General features: G+C 32.2%; 3 protein-coding genes across 3 annotated transcripts; 2 read left to right on the top strand and 1 right to left on the bottom strand.

The window, feature by feature from the left end:
- The first annotated feature begins 391 nt into the window (after positions 1-391).
- On the top strand, positions 392-2,452 carry LOC147809340 (uncharacterized). Its single transcript, XM_087163918.1, has 2 exons — positions 392-1,475; positions 1,611-2,452. Exons 1-2 carry the CDS (start codon positions 1,380-1,382, stop codon positions 2,448-2,450), a joined length of 936 nt encoding a protein of 311 aa, XP_087020044.1. The 5' UTR covers positions 392-1,379; the 3' UTR covers positions 2,451-2,452.
- A 918-nt stretch (positions 2,453-3,370) lies between these two features.
- LOC147809341 (uncharacterized) lies at positions 3,371-3,790 on the top strand. Its single transcript, XM_087162779.1, has one exon. The coding sequence runs from the start codon at positions 3,371-3,373 to the stop codon at positions 3,788-3,790; it is 420 nt and encodes a 139-aa protein (XP_087018905.1).
- A 3,321-nt stretch (positions 3,791-7,111) lies between these two features.
- Positions 7,112-14,806, bottom strand: LOC147809342 (uncharacterized). Its single transcript, XM_087163917.1, has 3 exons — positions 14,278-14,806; positions 12,058-14,169; positions 7,112-11,553 (listed from the first exon to the last, which is right to left on the bottom strand). Exons 2-3 carry the CDS (start codon positions 13,660-13,662, stop codon positions 9,517-9,519), a joined length of 3,642 nt encoding a protein of 1,213 aa, XP_087020043.1. The 5' UTR covers positions 13,663-14,169; positions 14,278-14,806; the 3' UTR covers positions 7,112-9,516.
- Between the last annotated feature and the right edge of the window lie 766 nt (positions 14,807-15,572).

The raw sequence follows: 15,572 nt of genomic DNA on the forward strand, positions 1-15,572 counted from the left end.
TTCTGCGCCGACGGTGCCGAAGGTGCCGTCGAGTTGAGTTGAGTTGTTTCCCTCCTGCTGCTGAGTTGAGTTGAGTTGTTTCCCTCCTGATTTAGTTTTGGTTTCGGTTTCCAAAGTTTCTTACTTCCGGTGGCAACACTTAATTTAGTTTCGGTTTCTAAAGTTTCTTACTTCCGGTGGCAACACTTAATTTAGTTTCGGTTTCTAAAGTTTCTAAATTCCGGTGGCAACACATAATTAAGCATAGGTTTCGATTTTCTTTTTCAGTTTCGATTTCGATTTTTAAAAAACAGTCCATTTTAACCTATTTCTGTCATCTTGCTTATTTCTGCCCGCTTATAAAATAAGTTTCGGTTTTCCTTTTTTTTATTATTATTTTTTAGCGGTGGCAACATTCATTTATATAAAATTACTATTAAGGATGGCAACACTTAATTAAGTTTTGGTTTTAAAAAAAATAGGAAGACGGTTTTCTTTGACACCTCATGATTTTCGAGTGGTACCAGCTAGTGGTGCCATCTACTGGCACCGCCTAATTTTCGGTGGTGCCATCTACTGGCACTGCCTAATTTTCGGTGGTATCATTTAGTGGCGCCATCTAGTGATTAAAATAGCAACTAATTTCTAGATATAAATGTTTGTATTGATGGTGCCATCTAGTGTCAAAAATATTTACTAATTTCGTTCATTTAAATTGGAAAAATTTAATTATTAAAAATAAATAATATAAATGCTCATATTTAATTGAGGATTCGAACTCACCATCTCCAGGGCAAAATGCTTCCATGAGATACTGGTTTTTCAGGCACGCTAACCAGTATCCCAAAGACGCATACAGATACAAGGAACACTTATAGTTTTAAGGAAATAAGTTTAAACTCGCACGCGGTTACGGATAAAATTTCAGTTTAATCTTTTTTGTTGATTTTATTATGACACGGCAGCACTGACTATTTCTGCCCGCCTTACGAACTAGCTACTTTGATTTTTACTTACAGTTTCTATTTTAATATTACTTTAGAGTTGTGGCAACACTTTATTTATATTAATAAAAATGGCAACGGCTCCACAATGACGCTTCTAAATTGATGATGTAATATCATTTTCACTTTTACACGCTACGAATCGTGAGATATCCAGTTCAAACAAGATTCAACAGGGTTGGTCTTGGTCCATGACGTATGAGTATTGAATTCAGTTCTTTTTACTGACATGTTAGTCACGTGACTTTTTCAAATTTTATCATTGGATATTACTTATTTTACTTTGTTAGAATGGCAACAGCATTCTCTGCAATTATAGTATTATCATTTTGGAGTTCTTAGTTTACAAGCACACAACTCTCGTTTCTCGGTAGCGACGCACATTTAACATTGATAATGGTTAATATAAGCAGCGAGAAGAGAAAGATTGGAGATATAAGTGAATCATCTACAACTGAGTTCAACAAGAAGTTAAGAACGAAAATTTCAAATGTAAGTAATGACGCTTATAATAATTAATATTTCTAAATATGCTTATAATTTTAATATTTCTTTTTTTACTGTTGAAAGTATTATAATCTTTATTATGTAATTAAAAGCATTTCCTTTTTTTTTCTTCTACTTTAGAGTAATGGAAAGTTTGCAGAAGATTGTATTCCAGAAGGAGTATTTCCAATAGGGGATGATGTTTTCGTTGTTGCTAGTGCTTTTCATGGTAATGCTACGGTTCACATTCGACAATACAAGAAGTATGAAAAACATTACTACCCCACAAGAAATGGAATCACTTTGAGACCCTGGTGGACTGAACATATAATGGGTGTTAAGAAAGTTCCAGATACAAAGCAGGAGATACCTCGTGGATTATTGCCTCCAGAAAATCAAATTCAAATAACTAGTGAGAACTTTAAAGATTTTCGCTTTAAGCGATTTGAATATGGACTCGATAATAAAGTGACTTGTAAAGAAATTTCAATTTCACGTGCCCAGTGGAATGAAATGATTAAACGCTACAAGGATATTGCAGCCAGTGTACTAGACCAAGTGTTCCGATGCATGAATCTCTTAACTGCATTTAAGAACTACTATGAGGGTCCAATTGAAGAAAAATTACCTTCATCCTTAGACTATAGCCTCGGTGAAACATATTTAACAGAAGTGCTAAAAAAATCGATTCGTGGCCTTCTCGTGGAGAAGGGTTTAAAAGAGCCACAATCTCTCGCCGAAGAGCTGTGGGCACATTGTGAAGAAGCATTTGATTCTTATGCCTTTTCCCTCGAGGAAATGGAAATTGCTGAACGTTTCTATTCCGATTTATGGGAAGATAAAAAAGGTTTGTTATTAAAGCCTATATATTATGTATCAACTAATTTTTTTAAAAATCTACGTTTGGACTTAGTTGCAAGAGAAGTGAGAAATTTCATGTGTCCAGAAAATACTTTTGAATTTTATGAGGATGAGTGTTAAAAACAATTTTGTATTATAAGTATTTAAGAATTTAATTAAATTGTTATTTGCGTATATATGTGTGTATTTAATTTACTTTTAAAAATAATAGTGTTATATAGATTGGTAAGTTTGCATGAGTTTATGTTTGTGTAATTTAATTACATTAATATGTAAAATTTTCTGCCTAATTAAGCAAAAAAAAGTAGTCCTATGGTGTGTAGGTAAGAAATAAAATTTAAAAATTAAACATAAATAGCAGGGGATTGAAATTAGACAGTCATTCAGATAAGTTCTGTTCTATAGTAAAGATGAATCAAAATTTAGCTAAGTTCTACCGAAATCCCGAGGTTCCAAGTAGCTTCGGTGGCCCGGAAGCTTTACACCGTGCTTTAAAAGGAAAATATAGTAGAAAAGATATAAAAAAATGGTTAACTCAAAAAGATTCTTATACACTTCATAAACCGGTTAAGCATAAATTCAAAAAGAATCGTGTGTTTGTAAACGATATTGATAAACAATTTCAGGCAGATCTGGCTGATATGCAATCCTTATCAGGGTTTAATAAAGGCTACAAGTACTTATTAACCTGTATTGACATATTCTCAAAATTTGCGTGGGCAATACCCTTAAAAGATAAGTCTGGAAAAAATGTTAAGTCTGCACTAGAATCTATTTTTAAAAAAAGAAAGCCTAAAGTTTTACAAACAGATGCAGGCACAGAATTTACAAATAAAATAGTTCAGAACTATTTAAAAAATATGAATGACAAATATTTTTCGACCAATAATGAAACTAAAGCCAGTATAGTTGAAAGGTTTAACCGTACAATAAAAACAAAAATGTGGAAATACTTCACAGAATTTAATACTAAGAATTACATTGATGTTATAGATAAACTAATATATAGCTATAATCATTCATATCATCGATCGATTAAAATGGAACCTGCTTCCGTAAATAAACAAAATATGAAACAGGTATTACATAATTTGTATGGTACTCCAACAAACGAGGAATCTAAAATACCCAAACTTAAAATTGGTGATCTTGTACGCATAAGTAAGAAAAAACTTCACTTTGAAAAGGGATATGAACAAAATTGGAGTGTAGAACTTTTTAAAATTTATGAAATCATGCAAAGAATTCCAGTTGTTTATAAATTGAAAGATTTGGGGGGTGAAGAGATAAAAGGTACTTTCTACGAAGCAGAACTGCAAAAAGTAAAAGATTCAGGCTTCTATCCAGTCGAAAAAGTGCTTAAAGAAAGAAAAAGACGAGGGGTAACTGAATATTTTGTCAAATTTATGGGTTATCCTGAAAAATTTAATGCTTGGGTAACTGATATTCAAAAAGTATAAATAGTAGAACTTGTTTATTACAGATTCATTTTCAAAAATGTCTTTCTACGTAACATTGCCTTCTGATAGTTCCATGCAATTCTTTCCTGAAAACAAATTATCTCATTTTAAGGCTCAATTACCTGTTCCAGTTGATTTAAATGGACAATGGGAAGTAGGACTGTCTGAAATAATCTATCCTCATTCATGGTATAACGTTAATGAAACTAATAATTATTTTCTATATAAAATTAGTAATGGCAATATCACATCGACTGTTAAGAAAACAATTGACGTGGGTTGTTATGAATCAATGTTCGATATTGTATCAGCTATACAACTCACTTTACCAAAAACTCCTAGTCGGTTTACATTACATTATAATAAAGCTACGAAGCGAGTAAAAATTAATGCAGTGGAGGGTAGCAGTCTTCATTTAGAGAAGTTAGGTGAATTGCTAGGATTTCAACGTGATACAATCATAACGGGTAGCATGAAAAGTGAATTTGCTGCAGATGCATTGTCTAACTTTTCCGTTTTTTACGTTTACTCAGATTTAATTTCACCACAAATTGTAGGCGATATACAAGCCCCTTTATTACGAATCGTTCGAATCAAAGGAGAAGATGGGGAAACGATTAGTCAGTATTACGATAGACCACAATACTTACCGTTAATGAGGCATTCATTCCAAACTATTCAAGTTGAGCTGAGACTCAATTCAGGTGATTTTGTTCCCTTTGAAAGAGGTAAAGTGATTATAGTACTACATTTTCGTCTGAGGCAAATACTATAAATAGTATACAACAATTAGTGTATCCTCATTTAATGATATAGCCATCAAGATGAATGCACCATATGTTTGCTGCACTAAAAAGTTTGAAGACCATTATGCGAGTCAAATTGGCTCGGGATTAGCCTATTATAAAGGTGCTAATTTCCAAAAAGGTTATGGAATCGGAGGGATATTTCGTCGATTATTTAGAGCGGCATTACCTTTTTTAGTAAAAGGAGGTAAAACTGTTGCAAAAGAAGCATTAATAACGGGCAGTCGTGTCGCGTCGGATGTATTGTCAGGAGAAAATTTTAAAGAAGCACTAAAAACAAGAAGTAAAGAAAGCGGAAAGAATTTAACTCAAAAAGCCCTCGATAAAGTATAGTCAATGGTAGGGAAAGGAGGATATAAAAGAAAGCGTAAGAAAAAGAAAACAATCATTTCCTCCAAAGCACGTAAAGTGAGTGGACGCGATATATTCGACCCGTAATAATGACATTTCTATTGAAAGATTCCCCCGAATGCGTGAAGTCGGAATTGGAACTTTTTAATTTACCCGGAACTCAAACAGTTATTCAAGATGGGCAGTGGATACAATTTCATCCACTTTCTAATGTTTTCGGTAACGCACCTGTGGAGTTTCACATTTCTGGAAGTGGAGAAGACTATATAGATCTCAGTCAAACGCAACTATATGTGAAAGCGAAAATAGTGAAAGCTAACAATTCAGCTATCACTAAAGATGATACTATAGGACCTGTGAATTTATTTCTTCATTCTTTATTTTCTCAAGTAGATGTATCCCTAAATGATCGCGTGGTTTCTAATTCGAATAATACCTACCCTTATCGAGCGTATATTGAGACGCTCTTAAACCATGGATATGATAGCAAAACTTCTCAATTAACAGCTGAATTATTTTACAAAGATAATGAAGATGGACTCAAGAAAAGAACTGAATTTTTTAAAGAAAGTGCTACAGTAGAAATGATTGGCTGTATTCATTCAGATTTATTTTATCAAGATCGTCTCTTACTTAATTTAGTGGATTTGAAAATAAAATTAATGCGAAGCAAGCCTGAATTTTGTTTACAGGGATCTGAAGGTTTTAAAGTTGTATTAGATCATGTTTCCTTATTCATTCGAAAAGTACGTGTTAACCCCGGAGTTATTCTTGGTCATGCTAAGGCACTGGAGAAAACAAGTGCAAAATATCCTATTAATAGAGTTCTTTGCAAAGTGTATTCGATTCCTAAAGGAAGCATGTCTTTCATTCAAGATAACATATTTTCAGGACAAATGCCAAAAAAAATTATTGTAGGATGTGTAGAAAATGACGCTTTTCATGGAACATTTGCGAAATCACCCTACGAATTTAAACATTTTAATTTAAATTTTATCGGAGTGTATGTAGACGGACAACCCGTACCACACAATCCTTTGGAACTTGATTTTTCTCAAAATCAATATATACGTGCCTATCAAACTCTTTTTGTTGGAACAGATCGAATGGGTCAAGACAGAGGAATATTTATTTCCAGAGAAGAATATAAGAACTCTAATACATTATTCGGATTTAATCTTTCACCGGATTTATGTTCAGGAGAACATTTAAATTTAATAAAGCACAGTAATTTGCGATTAGAACTAAAATTCAGTCAATCATTAGAACACACAGTATGTGTTATCATTTTTGCTGAGTTTGAAAACTTAATTGAAATAAACAAGTCTAGAAATATTTTGTATGATTTCGGAAACTAAAGAATGGATGGATTGCAGCTATTTCATATTTTATCTAAAGAAAAGATGACATCCCCTTATTTTCGAGGGGTGTATTCTATAGACACCCTACCGATTTTACAAGAAAATTCGTGTGTGATAATGAACTCTGATGAATCCTCCCAACCTGGAACCCACTGGTTGGGTATATTTATCAATGAGAAGAACGAGTTAGAATTGTATGACTCCTATGGCAGACCACCCAGCTTTTACGGCATGAATACTTCTCCTTACTCAGCTGTACAATGGAATTCTAAAGTATATCAATCACTGACTTCAAATGTGTGCGGTCAATATTGTATTTATTTTCTACTTAAACGCTGTCAAGGGTATTCTATGTTTCATATTTTAAATCAGTTGTATATAAATGATTTTCGAGTGTATCAATTTGTAAAAAAAAGATATGGTGTAAGATTTGTGTTTAGAAAATAAAAATAAATTAGAAAATTTAAAAATTGTGTATGCTTTTCTATTGTTTCATTTTTTTATTTCCTTACTTAAAAAAAAAAAAAGAAAGTCTAGCATTTTTATTTATATTAAAATTATTATTTTCAAATCATATTTTTTAAAAAAAAAAATAAATAAATAAATAAAAAAAGCTAATTTCGAAAAGTAATATTTAAAAAAAAAAATAATAATTTCGAAAAGAAATTATACCTAAGAAAAAGTTTCTTAAAAAAAAAAATTTCGATTTAACCGAAATCTATAAATATTGTTTAATTTCTTTTCTAAATATAAAATTTTTATCTGAAAAAGGAAACTTTGAAGATAATGACAAAGACAAAAAGTTTGCATTAATAAATATTTATTTTTTTAAAGTTTCAACCAGGCATTTCTGCGAGCATACATAACAGGTTTCTTAACAATTTTGTTTTTACTATACAATTTTTTATTTACGTCTAAATGTGTCGGTAATTGAACATCATTTAATGTTTTTAAAAATACATTTCTCCCCACTGGAGCTGATTTTCGATTTCGCAAAAAGTCATTTATAAGATTTACTATGTTGCTTCCAGGAACAGCCTTGTCTTCGTGAATAATTTCACCTTTAGTATTCCAAAGGAGAGATTCATTGCTCTTTAAAAATTCGTATAAATCTTTAGCTTTTTCTTGAAATCGAGGTGGAACTACAGTTAGAATTTTTTCCTCCAAGTCCTCTGTTTCCTTTTTAATATTTGAAGAATCCTCTTCTGCAGACGCAACTATAGGATTTTCTTTATTCGGAATTTCCTGCTCATTCGTTTGAGGTTCTGGTTTATTCGGTTTCAAAATTGAAAAATGTGTATACTTCTGTAATATTTGTAAATACAGAGCTGCTTTCTCGTGATCTGCTAAATCCTTATTCTGTAATATATTTTTCATTTGTTGATCTAATTCAGATAAGTGTTCTTGAACTTGAACCCTGTCTTCTGGAACTAGTACAAATTTCTTACTGTGCTCCATGAATTAAAGAACTAATAATTGATATAGCAGCTGGTAATAAAATAGACAAAAATCCTTCCCCTTTTTGAATAATAATTTTCTTTTTCTTATATAGGGGTATCTTTTTGTTTGAAAGTTTTCGCAAGCTTTCTTTAAAAGGGTATAATCGACTTTTTTGAGTTTTTGTCAGGGTAATGTTTCCACGCAGCACGTTTAACACACACTCACACAAAGTTTTTATCTCAGTTTTTGAACACTTTTTCAAAAGAGACTTTGAGTTTTTAGTTTTAGAAATTAATTTTAAGAGCTGTAAAGTTTGTTCAGTACACACTGACATCTTGTAATCAAATGATTGATGTAATTATTATTCGAGTCTATTTATCATTCTCTAAAAATCTAGCAAAAGCTTTCACCTTATTGAGTGCGCACCTATTAAAATTAGAAGTGTGAATGGAACAAGAGTTTAAATTTCTACCTAATTGATCAATTTTTGGACATCCTACATCTTCTAAATTTTTACAAAATCTTCCAATCAAAAATTCTATAAATCTCTTTTTCTCTAATCCTTTAACATAAATCTGAGTGAATATATTAGACAAAAAATTCACCACGGTGTGCAGTTGGTGATATGGTAGTTCTCCTTCATCCCATTCTATTAAATGCATATGTTTTGTTACCCATTTATATTGAAATTTTTGATGATGAGTAAGTTCTTCGAAAGAACAGGGGGGAAGAAAATGAAAATTACCGACGAAGGAATTACTATTTACGGCCTGAAAAGCAAGTTCCTTCACGATATAGCCCCCTGAAGGTAATTGAAACCCCTCGAAATCTATAATGACAGCAGACATGTTACTTCCACAAATTCGTTTGCTTTAATAATATTATCGTGGTTGGTAAACATAATAAGTATCTCCAGGAAACAAACCTGTACGCATGCGTAAAGTTTCATCCGTATCACTTTTTAAATCTAATAATAAATAAGAATATGGTTTAAATGTTGCGTCTTCAAAGCTTTCTTGAAAGAACTTTAAGTTGCTAGGATATAATTGACGACCTAGATGTGTTATTTGAGATTGATCTCTCCGATTCTCAAATAATACGAGATAATGTGCGTTTAGGGATATTTCCCGAATTTCCTTCCCTTTATGAAAAATGTTTTGAACAATGAATATAACTGAAATGTTTTGGTGGTGAGAATATTTTGTGAAAATTTTAGTTAATTTGGAATTATTTCCTAATTCACTCATTAAATCATCCAGTATAATTAGAGTGTCATGCAGTTGGCTTAAATTGGATGGAATCCCTTCATAAAAAGTTATGTTTTTCATTTCAGAGTATGATTTCTGATAAACACCATAACACCAAATTATATTTTTAGGAAAAGGATTAATCATTTTAAAATTAATAAGTTTCTTAACGAATTCTGTTTTTCCACACCCGGATGGACCCCCAACGATCATTGAAAATGGCCCCTTCATACGTAAAATATCCATTTTTTTTTTCTGTTTCCTTTTAAGAATTATGTGCGATGAACTTTTTCTGTAGCAGCTGTCAGAGAATAAATTTAAAGATAAAAAAATATTGATGTCATTAAATACATGCAATTTAAAAATAAAATAAAAGTGGTATTAAAAATAAAAGTAATTGATATAAAAAGAAAAAAAAACATGAAACTATTATGATAGAATAATAATAAAGTTTTTATTCAAACGTCAATGAATCATATTTAGAAGCATATAAATACAAGTAATTTTTTTCAATCATTGATTCACAATGAGTAATGTCCAAACGGTAAAGTATTTATACCATCGGGGAGCACATGTCTTTTTTGATCTTTAGGCGAAAGAGCTAATTTATTAGCTTTAATTGAAAAAACCTGATGTTTGGTTGAACGAATTAGATTCATGGTGGTCATCTTATTCTTGTTAAGAAACAGACAGTTCTGATAATCTTCGAAGGAAATCTTATTCCTAATGACTGATTTTTTGATGCCTTTTAATTTCTTCGTAACTTCGCCTTCAATTTTATAGGCATATGATTTCGATCTTAAACCGATAAACTCGGTCATTATTTTTCCCTGGCATTCATCTTTCATCTTACCAAGCACTTTTTTATTTATTCGGGGCATTTGATAAGGATTATTAGCTGGATAGTCGGAGGTATCGTAATGCGATATATCATTTTTGATATCCTCATAGATGTTAGATGTTTCAATGCTGTATACGAAACTGTCCGTATCCATGTATAAAAGATGTAAGTTCTCCCCATACTTTGGCTTCATGTTTTCATAGTGGAATGAGTACATTAATATTTTCGAGATGTCTAAAATACTCATTCCAATAGCAATAGGCTTGTTAAAAACGAGATGTGTTTTTTGCATGTGGAAAGCAACCAAATTTTCACTGAAAATGGTTCTATCGTGAAAATTAGGTTTTGCTATCAATTTTTCAGCCTTTTTTCCATTAGAACAGAGCCTCACATCTACCCTCTTCCGGATGTTTTCCATAGTCTTGCCGAATATGGAGTTGTTCATGAGCTTATAAAAGCTCTTTTCGAAATCATTTTTGGATAGAGATCGCTTCTGTGTATTCAAATCTATATATGGTTTTAAGAACGGGGCTTGATCAAATTGTAACACCCGGTGAACTTTTTTTACTTCCAACCCAAATTTCAAGCATTGCTTTAAATTTCTATAGTGTATGACATAACCTTTTTTTTCCCAAAAAGTAGTCATCAATCTTTTTTCTGTGCAATCGGGAGGTAATGCAGTTTCAGGGGCAAAAGGCAAATCAGAGTGGGCATCATGAAGTGTGTCAGGATATAGAAGATCAACTTCTAAAATGTATCCCTGGCTATTATCATCAGAAATTTGGGTGATGTCGACCGTTTGCGGGTCAACCCATTTAAAATTTTTAAGGGGTAGGGGTTGGGACATAGCCCAACCATAAAGATTATTGGCATCTAGGTACATGATATAATTATCGGGCTTTGAACTATCATAATCGATCATAAATTTGTTATTTGCTCTTGCATAACGCTTCGAACATTGCGAAATTCCTCCCCTCGTTCCCTTTTCTACAAAAAGTAGCATGTCGTAATCTTGAAATATCTCTATTTCTATTTTTGTTATTTTAAGCATGGCATCCCAAGATAAACCCGGGGACGTATAGTACCACGCGGGATCTAATGAGTAAGTACCCATACAAACTTTACGGAAATTTTGAAAAATGTCCACTAGAAGTAGAACATCAGTTTTTAAATAATGATCAGAATAGTCGCCGAGTGTTGTAAAATTAAAAGTATTCCAAATTTCACATGCATAAGCGTACTCATCGTCTGTGATGGGCTCTTCATTTAATTTGTTAAAAAAACATTCTTTAGGGGGTAGAGATCTCTCGCTAAATTTGCTATGATCAACTATATAATCATAAGGGAAAACACCTTTTCTGAGGATTAGTGAGACTTTGTCTACGGGAAAAAATTGCCGAACTGAATGGAAGTCATTTGAATTGAGATTTTTGGATAATTCATCCAAACCGCTTGGCATGAAGCGAAACGAATCTAGGAAGCGAATTTTGAAGCCACCTTTAATCTTTTTTGAGAAAGATATATATTTCTCGGTATTTTGAGGAATGACATCAATATCTTCCTCATCTTCTCCTAGTTCTCTTACAAAAAGATGACTATCATAACCGCTTAAGTTATGAAAGAAAACTGGCAGGAAATCCGGGATCTTTGCCTTCAAATTACAACGAGCACAGCTTGCTCCTCTATAACGACCAGTAACATGACAATGATCATGAACCTAAAAAAATTTTAATCATCTGAATATATATAAATAAAGAATATGTTTTTTTTTTTTTTTTTTTTTTTTTTTAAATTTAAAAACTATATTTTTGCTTGATTCATGCGATTATTTTATGTAATATTTTTTTACTATTTTTTAACTAATGTTTAGTTTATTTATATCAAGAAATATTTGAAAGACATAAGAAATATTTGTTTTTACTCTTTTTATTTATTTATTTATTTATTTTATCTTTTTTTTTGTTTTCCTTTAAAAAAAATTGTATTTTAGTTAACCTAAAAAAGAAGAAGAAAAATTTCCCAGCATATCTGTTAAAATATACGTATAATCATAAATTCTAATCTAACACAATAGACTATAATAAGTTCTTTTTTTTTTTTTTGTTTACATTAGGCTAATATATATTACTACATATATTTTTAGTTAGAATACCAACGAGATAAATTTTGTTCTTATAATTTAAGTAATAAAAGAAAAAATTATATTAAGAATGTTACTTACTTTAATATTTTCCGGCGAGAACTTTTTCTGGCACATATAGCAGCACGCAGCGGTCTCATACTCCTCTATTTCTAACAAAGAAAGAGATTGCATAGGTATAGTGTTCTTGTAGATTGTTTGGATTTCTCGAGCTTCCTCTTGCATAGCTTTGAAGAACACTTTGGCTGCATCAGGCCCTCTGTATAAAACTGGATCTTTGTAATGACCTCCACAATAGGTGATATAATAGCAAAAACTATATGGCTCATGTTTTTGGTAAGCAGACATGTATGAATGTTCATTGGAGGGATCACAAGTGTCGATTGGTTTCGTGAAACTTTCAAAATCAGCAAAAGCCACGTAGGGCACCTCGAAAGTATGCCTAACATTTTCAAACGTTAAAGTTTTGTCTTTGGGCATTTCCACTCGAATGGCATCATGCTGTTGACAGTCCTTCTGATGTTTCAAAAGTAGCTCTGAACTACCAAAATGCAGTAGACATAGTTTACAGATAAATTTCCTATGATAATTTAAGGAAATCTGTGTGGATACCAGACGAGAAAGATCTTTTATCCAAGTGTAATGTGAAGTGGAGTCGGAAGTTATGTATAACAAGTCCACATGCCTTTCTCGTTCTTCCTTGGTGATAACCAATGGAAACACTTTCATTTTTTTGTCTAAACCGTATACATTGATAGATATATCGTTCATTTTCTCGAACTTCTTAATGTCCATGAGTTTTACGGGGAACTCTAAACCATCAAACTTTAACTCGTGTAAAAATTGTTCATAATGCATCGTTCTATAAGGATGATTATGGTGATCTGTCACAGGGTGTAGTGCAGAAAGAACTGCCCATTCAAAACAGCGATTGTCATTGTTTTGAATATTCAAAACGGCATGTTTCCTTTTGATGACGGCTGGGAGTTCAATGTAAGTAGAACCTCTTAGGGGATTATATTTGTTGACTCTCACTTCCAAAGAGAGTATCTCTTTTAAAACCCATCCTGACTCTTTCAGCAGAAATTCTTCGCTTTCTCGAATTAATTTTTCCATGGTCCATGAATATAATTCCCTTAAATCTGTCGATTGAACCACAACCGTGTTTTTTGTCTTGAAGCACTTTTCTTCAGTCAGCGGGACAGGACCCATTGTGTTTTCATAAATGCACATCAATCGACAATTAACTTTTAAATCATTTTCAGACAATTCGCGAATGATGAGCTCAATTACTTCTTCTTGAAGAGAATTTAAAAATTCTCTAATGTCTTTGAGTCCGTCCCAATTTTCAATGTTCCAAGTTTTCACCCGATTGTTTAAAGCTGTTACATTGGGCCTGCGTAGTTCCTGTCTATGGGCTGTGCTGGTGCTTGCTTCTCCAACTCCCGAAAAAGGTATTTTAGTTTTCTTAAGTGCTGGTGCATTTGAAGCTTCAGCATTAGATGCTTTCCTTTTACAATGTAATTTAACATGCTTCAAAAGTACGTCACGACGACTAAAATTTCCACCACAGTGATCACACTGATGAATTTCCTTATTATGTTTAGATCGCTGATGACGATATAGGCTTTTCCTGGCAGTAAATGTAGTGCCACATTGATCACAAACAATTTTATCGTTCTCCATCTTAATTTCGTAAAATCAGATACAGATATATATATTCTGTTTCATAATCTTTAAATTAAAAAATCACGTGCGAATAAATCGTATTATTGAATCGTTCTAGTTTTACTAGAGAGCTTATACTGAATCTTCACTGGTTAAAACACGTTTTGAGTAGGTGGAGCAAAAACTTGCGAATCGCATTGTCAGCTATCAAAAAGCGAGAACGATAGGTATTGGTAAAGTGCTTCTTAGGTGGTCCACTTACTATTGTTAGTACTATTCATGATGTATGACAGTAACATTTATTCTATATTTTTAAACATATCTGTACGTCCTGTTTGAATTTTTACTACGTGGTGGGTAGAAATAACGTGTTGAACCGTGTATATTCATTGTGTTTTTTGAGAGTGAAGAAATACCTTTTCTATTGTAATACTTATCGACCATCCTTCTCGCAGAATCAAGATTCAACAGGATAAGACATGGACCTCCTTCTGGAATACAATCTTCTGCAAACTTTCCATTACTCTAAAGTAGAAAAAAAAAAAAGAAAAATGCTTTTAATTACATAATAAAGATTATAATACTTTCAACAGTGAAAAAAAAAATATATTAAATTTTACTTTTATTACTTACATTTGAAACTTTCGTTCTTAACTTCTTGTTGAACTCAGTTGTAGATGATTCATTTACATCTCCAATCTTTCTCTTCTCACTGCTTATATTAACCATTATCAATGTTAAATGTGCGTCGCTACCGAGAAACGAGAGTTGTGTGCTTGTAAACTAAGAACTCCAAAATGATAATACTATAATTGCAGAGAATGCTGTTGCCATTCTAACAAAGTAAAATAAGTAATATCCAATGATAAAATTTGAAACAGTCACGTGACTAACATGTCAGTAAAAAGAACTGAATTCAATACTCATACGTCATGGACCAAGACCAACCCTGTTGAATCTTGTTTGAACTGGATATCTCACGATTCGTAGCGTGTAAAAGTGAAAATGATATTACATCATCAATTTAGAAGCGTCATTGTGGAGCCGTTGCCATTTTTATTAATATAAATAAAGTGTTGCCACAACTCTAAAGTAATATTAAAATAGAAACTGTAAGTAAAAATCAAAGTAGCTAGTTCGTAAGGCGGGCAGAAATAGTCAGTGCTGCCATGTCATAATAAAATCAACAAAAAAGATTAAACTGAAATTTTATCCGTAACCGCGTGCGAGTTTAAACTTATTTCCTTAAAACTATAAGTGTTCCTTGTATCTGTATGCGTCTTTGGGATACTGGTTAGCGTGCCTGAAAAACCAGTATCTCATGGAAGCATTTTGCCCTGGAGATGGTGAGTTCGAATCCTCAATTAAATATGAGCATTTATATTATTTATTTTTAATAATTAAATTTTTCCAATTTAAATGAACGAAATTAGTAAATATTTTTGACACTAGATGGCACCATCAATACAAACATTTATATCTAGAAATTAGTTGCTATTTTAATCACTAGATGGCGCCACTAAATGATACCACCGAAAATTAGGCAGTGCCAGTAGATGGCACCACCGAAAATTAGGCGGTGCCAGTAGATGGCACCACTAGCTGGTACCACTCGAAAATCATGAGGTGTCAAAGAAAACCGTCTTCCTATTTTTTTTAAAACCAAAACTTAATTAAGTGTTGCCATCCTTAATAGTAATTTTATATAAATGAATGTTGCCACCGCTAAAAAATAATAATAAAAAAAAGGAAAACCGAAACTTATTTTATAAGCGGGCAGAAATAAGCAAGATGACAGAAATAGGTTAAAATGGACTGTTTTTTAAAAATCGAAATCGAAACTGAAAAAGAAAATCGAAACCTATGCTTAATTATGTGTTGCCACCGGAATTTAGAAACTTTAGAAACCGAAACTAAATTAAGTGTTG

The sequence above is a fragment of the Parasteatoda tepidariorum genome, chromosome 5 (genome assembly GCF_982258835.1).
Source record: "Parasteatoda tepidariorum strain Cologne lab strain chromosome 5, Ptep-v5.0, whole genome shotgun sequence".
NCBI classification, from domain to species: domain Eukaryota; kingdom Metazoa; phylum Arthropoda; class Arachnida; order Araneae; family Theridiidae; genus Parasteatoda; species Parasteatoda tepidariorum.

Coding starts and splice junctions, on each gene's coding strand:
- LOC147809341 (XM_087162779.1), top strand. CDS start 3,371: ATGGAACCTGCTTCCGTAAATAAACAAAATATGAAACAGGTATTACAT.
- LOC147809342 (XM_087163917.1), bottom strand. CDS start 13,662: ATGGAGAACGATAAAATTGTTTGTGATCAATGTGGCACTACATTTACT. Junction 11,554..12,057: donor TCTCGCCGGAAAATATTAAA/GTAAGTAACATT, acceptor AAATTTTTTTAG/GTTCATGATCATTGTCATGT.
- LOC147809340 (XM_087163918.1), top strand. CDS start 1,380: ATGGTTAATATAAGCAGCGAGAAGAGAAAGATTGGAGATATAAGTGAA. Junction 1,476..1,610: donor TAAGAACGAAAATTTCAAAT/GTAAGTAATGAC, acceptor CTTCTACTTTAG/AGTAATGGAAAGTTTGCAGA.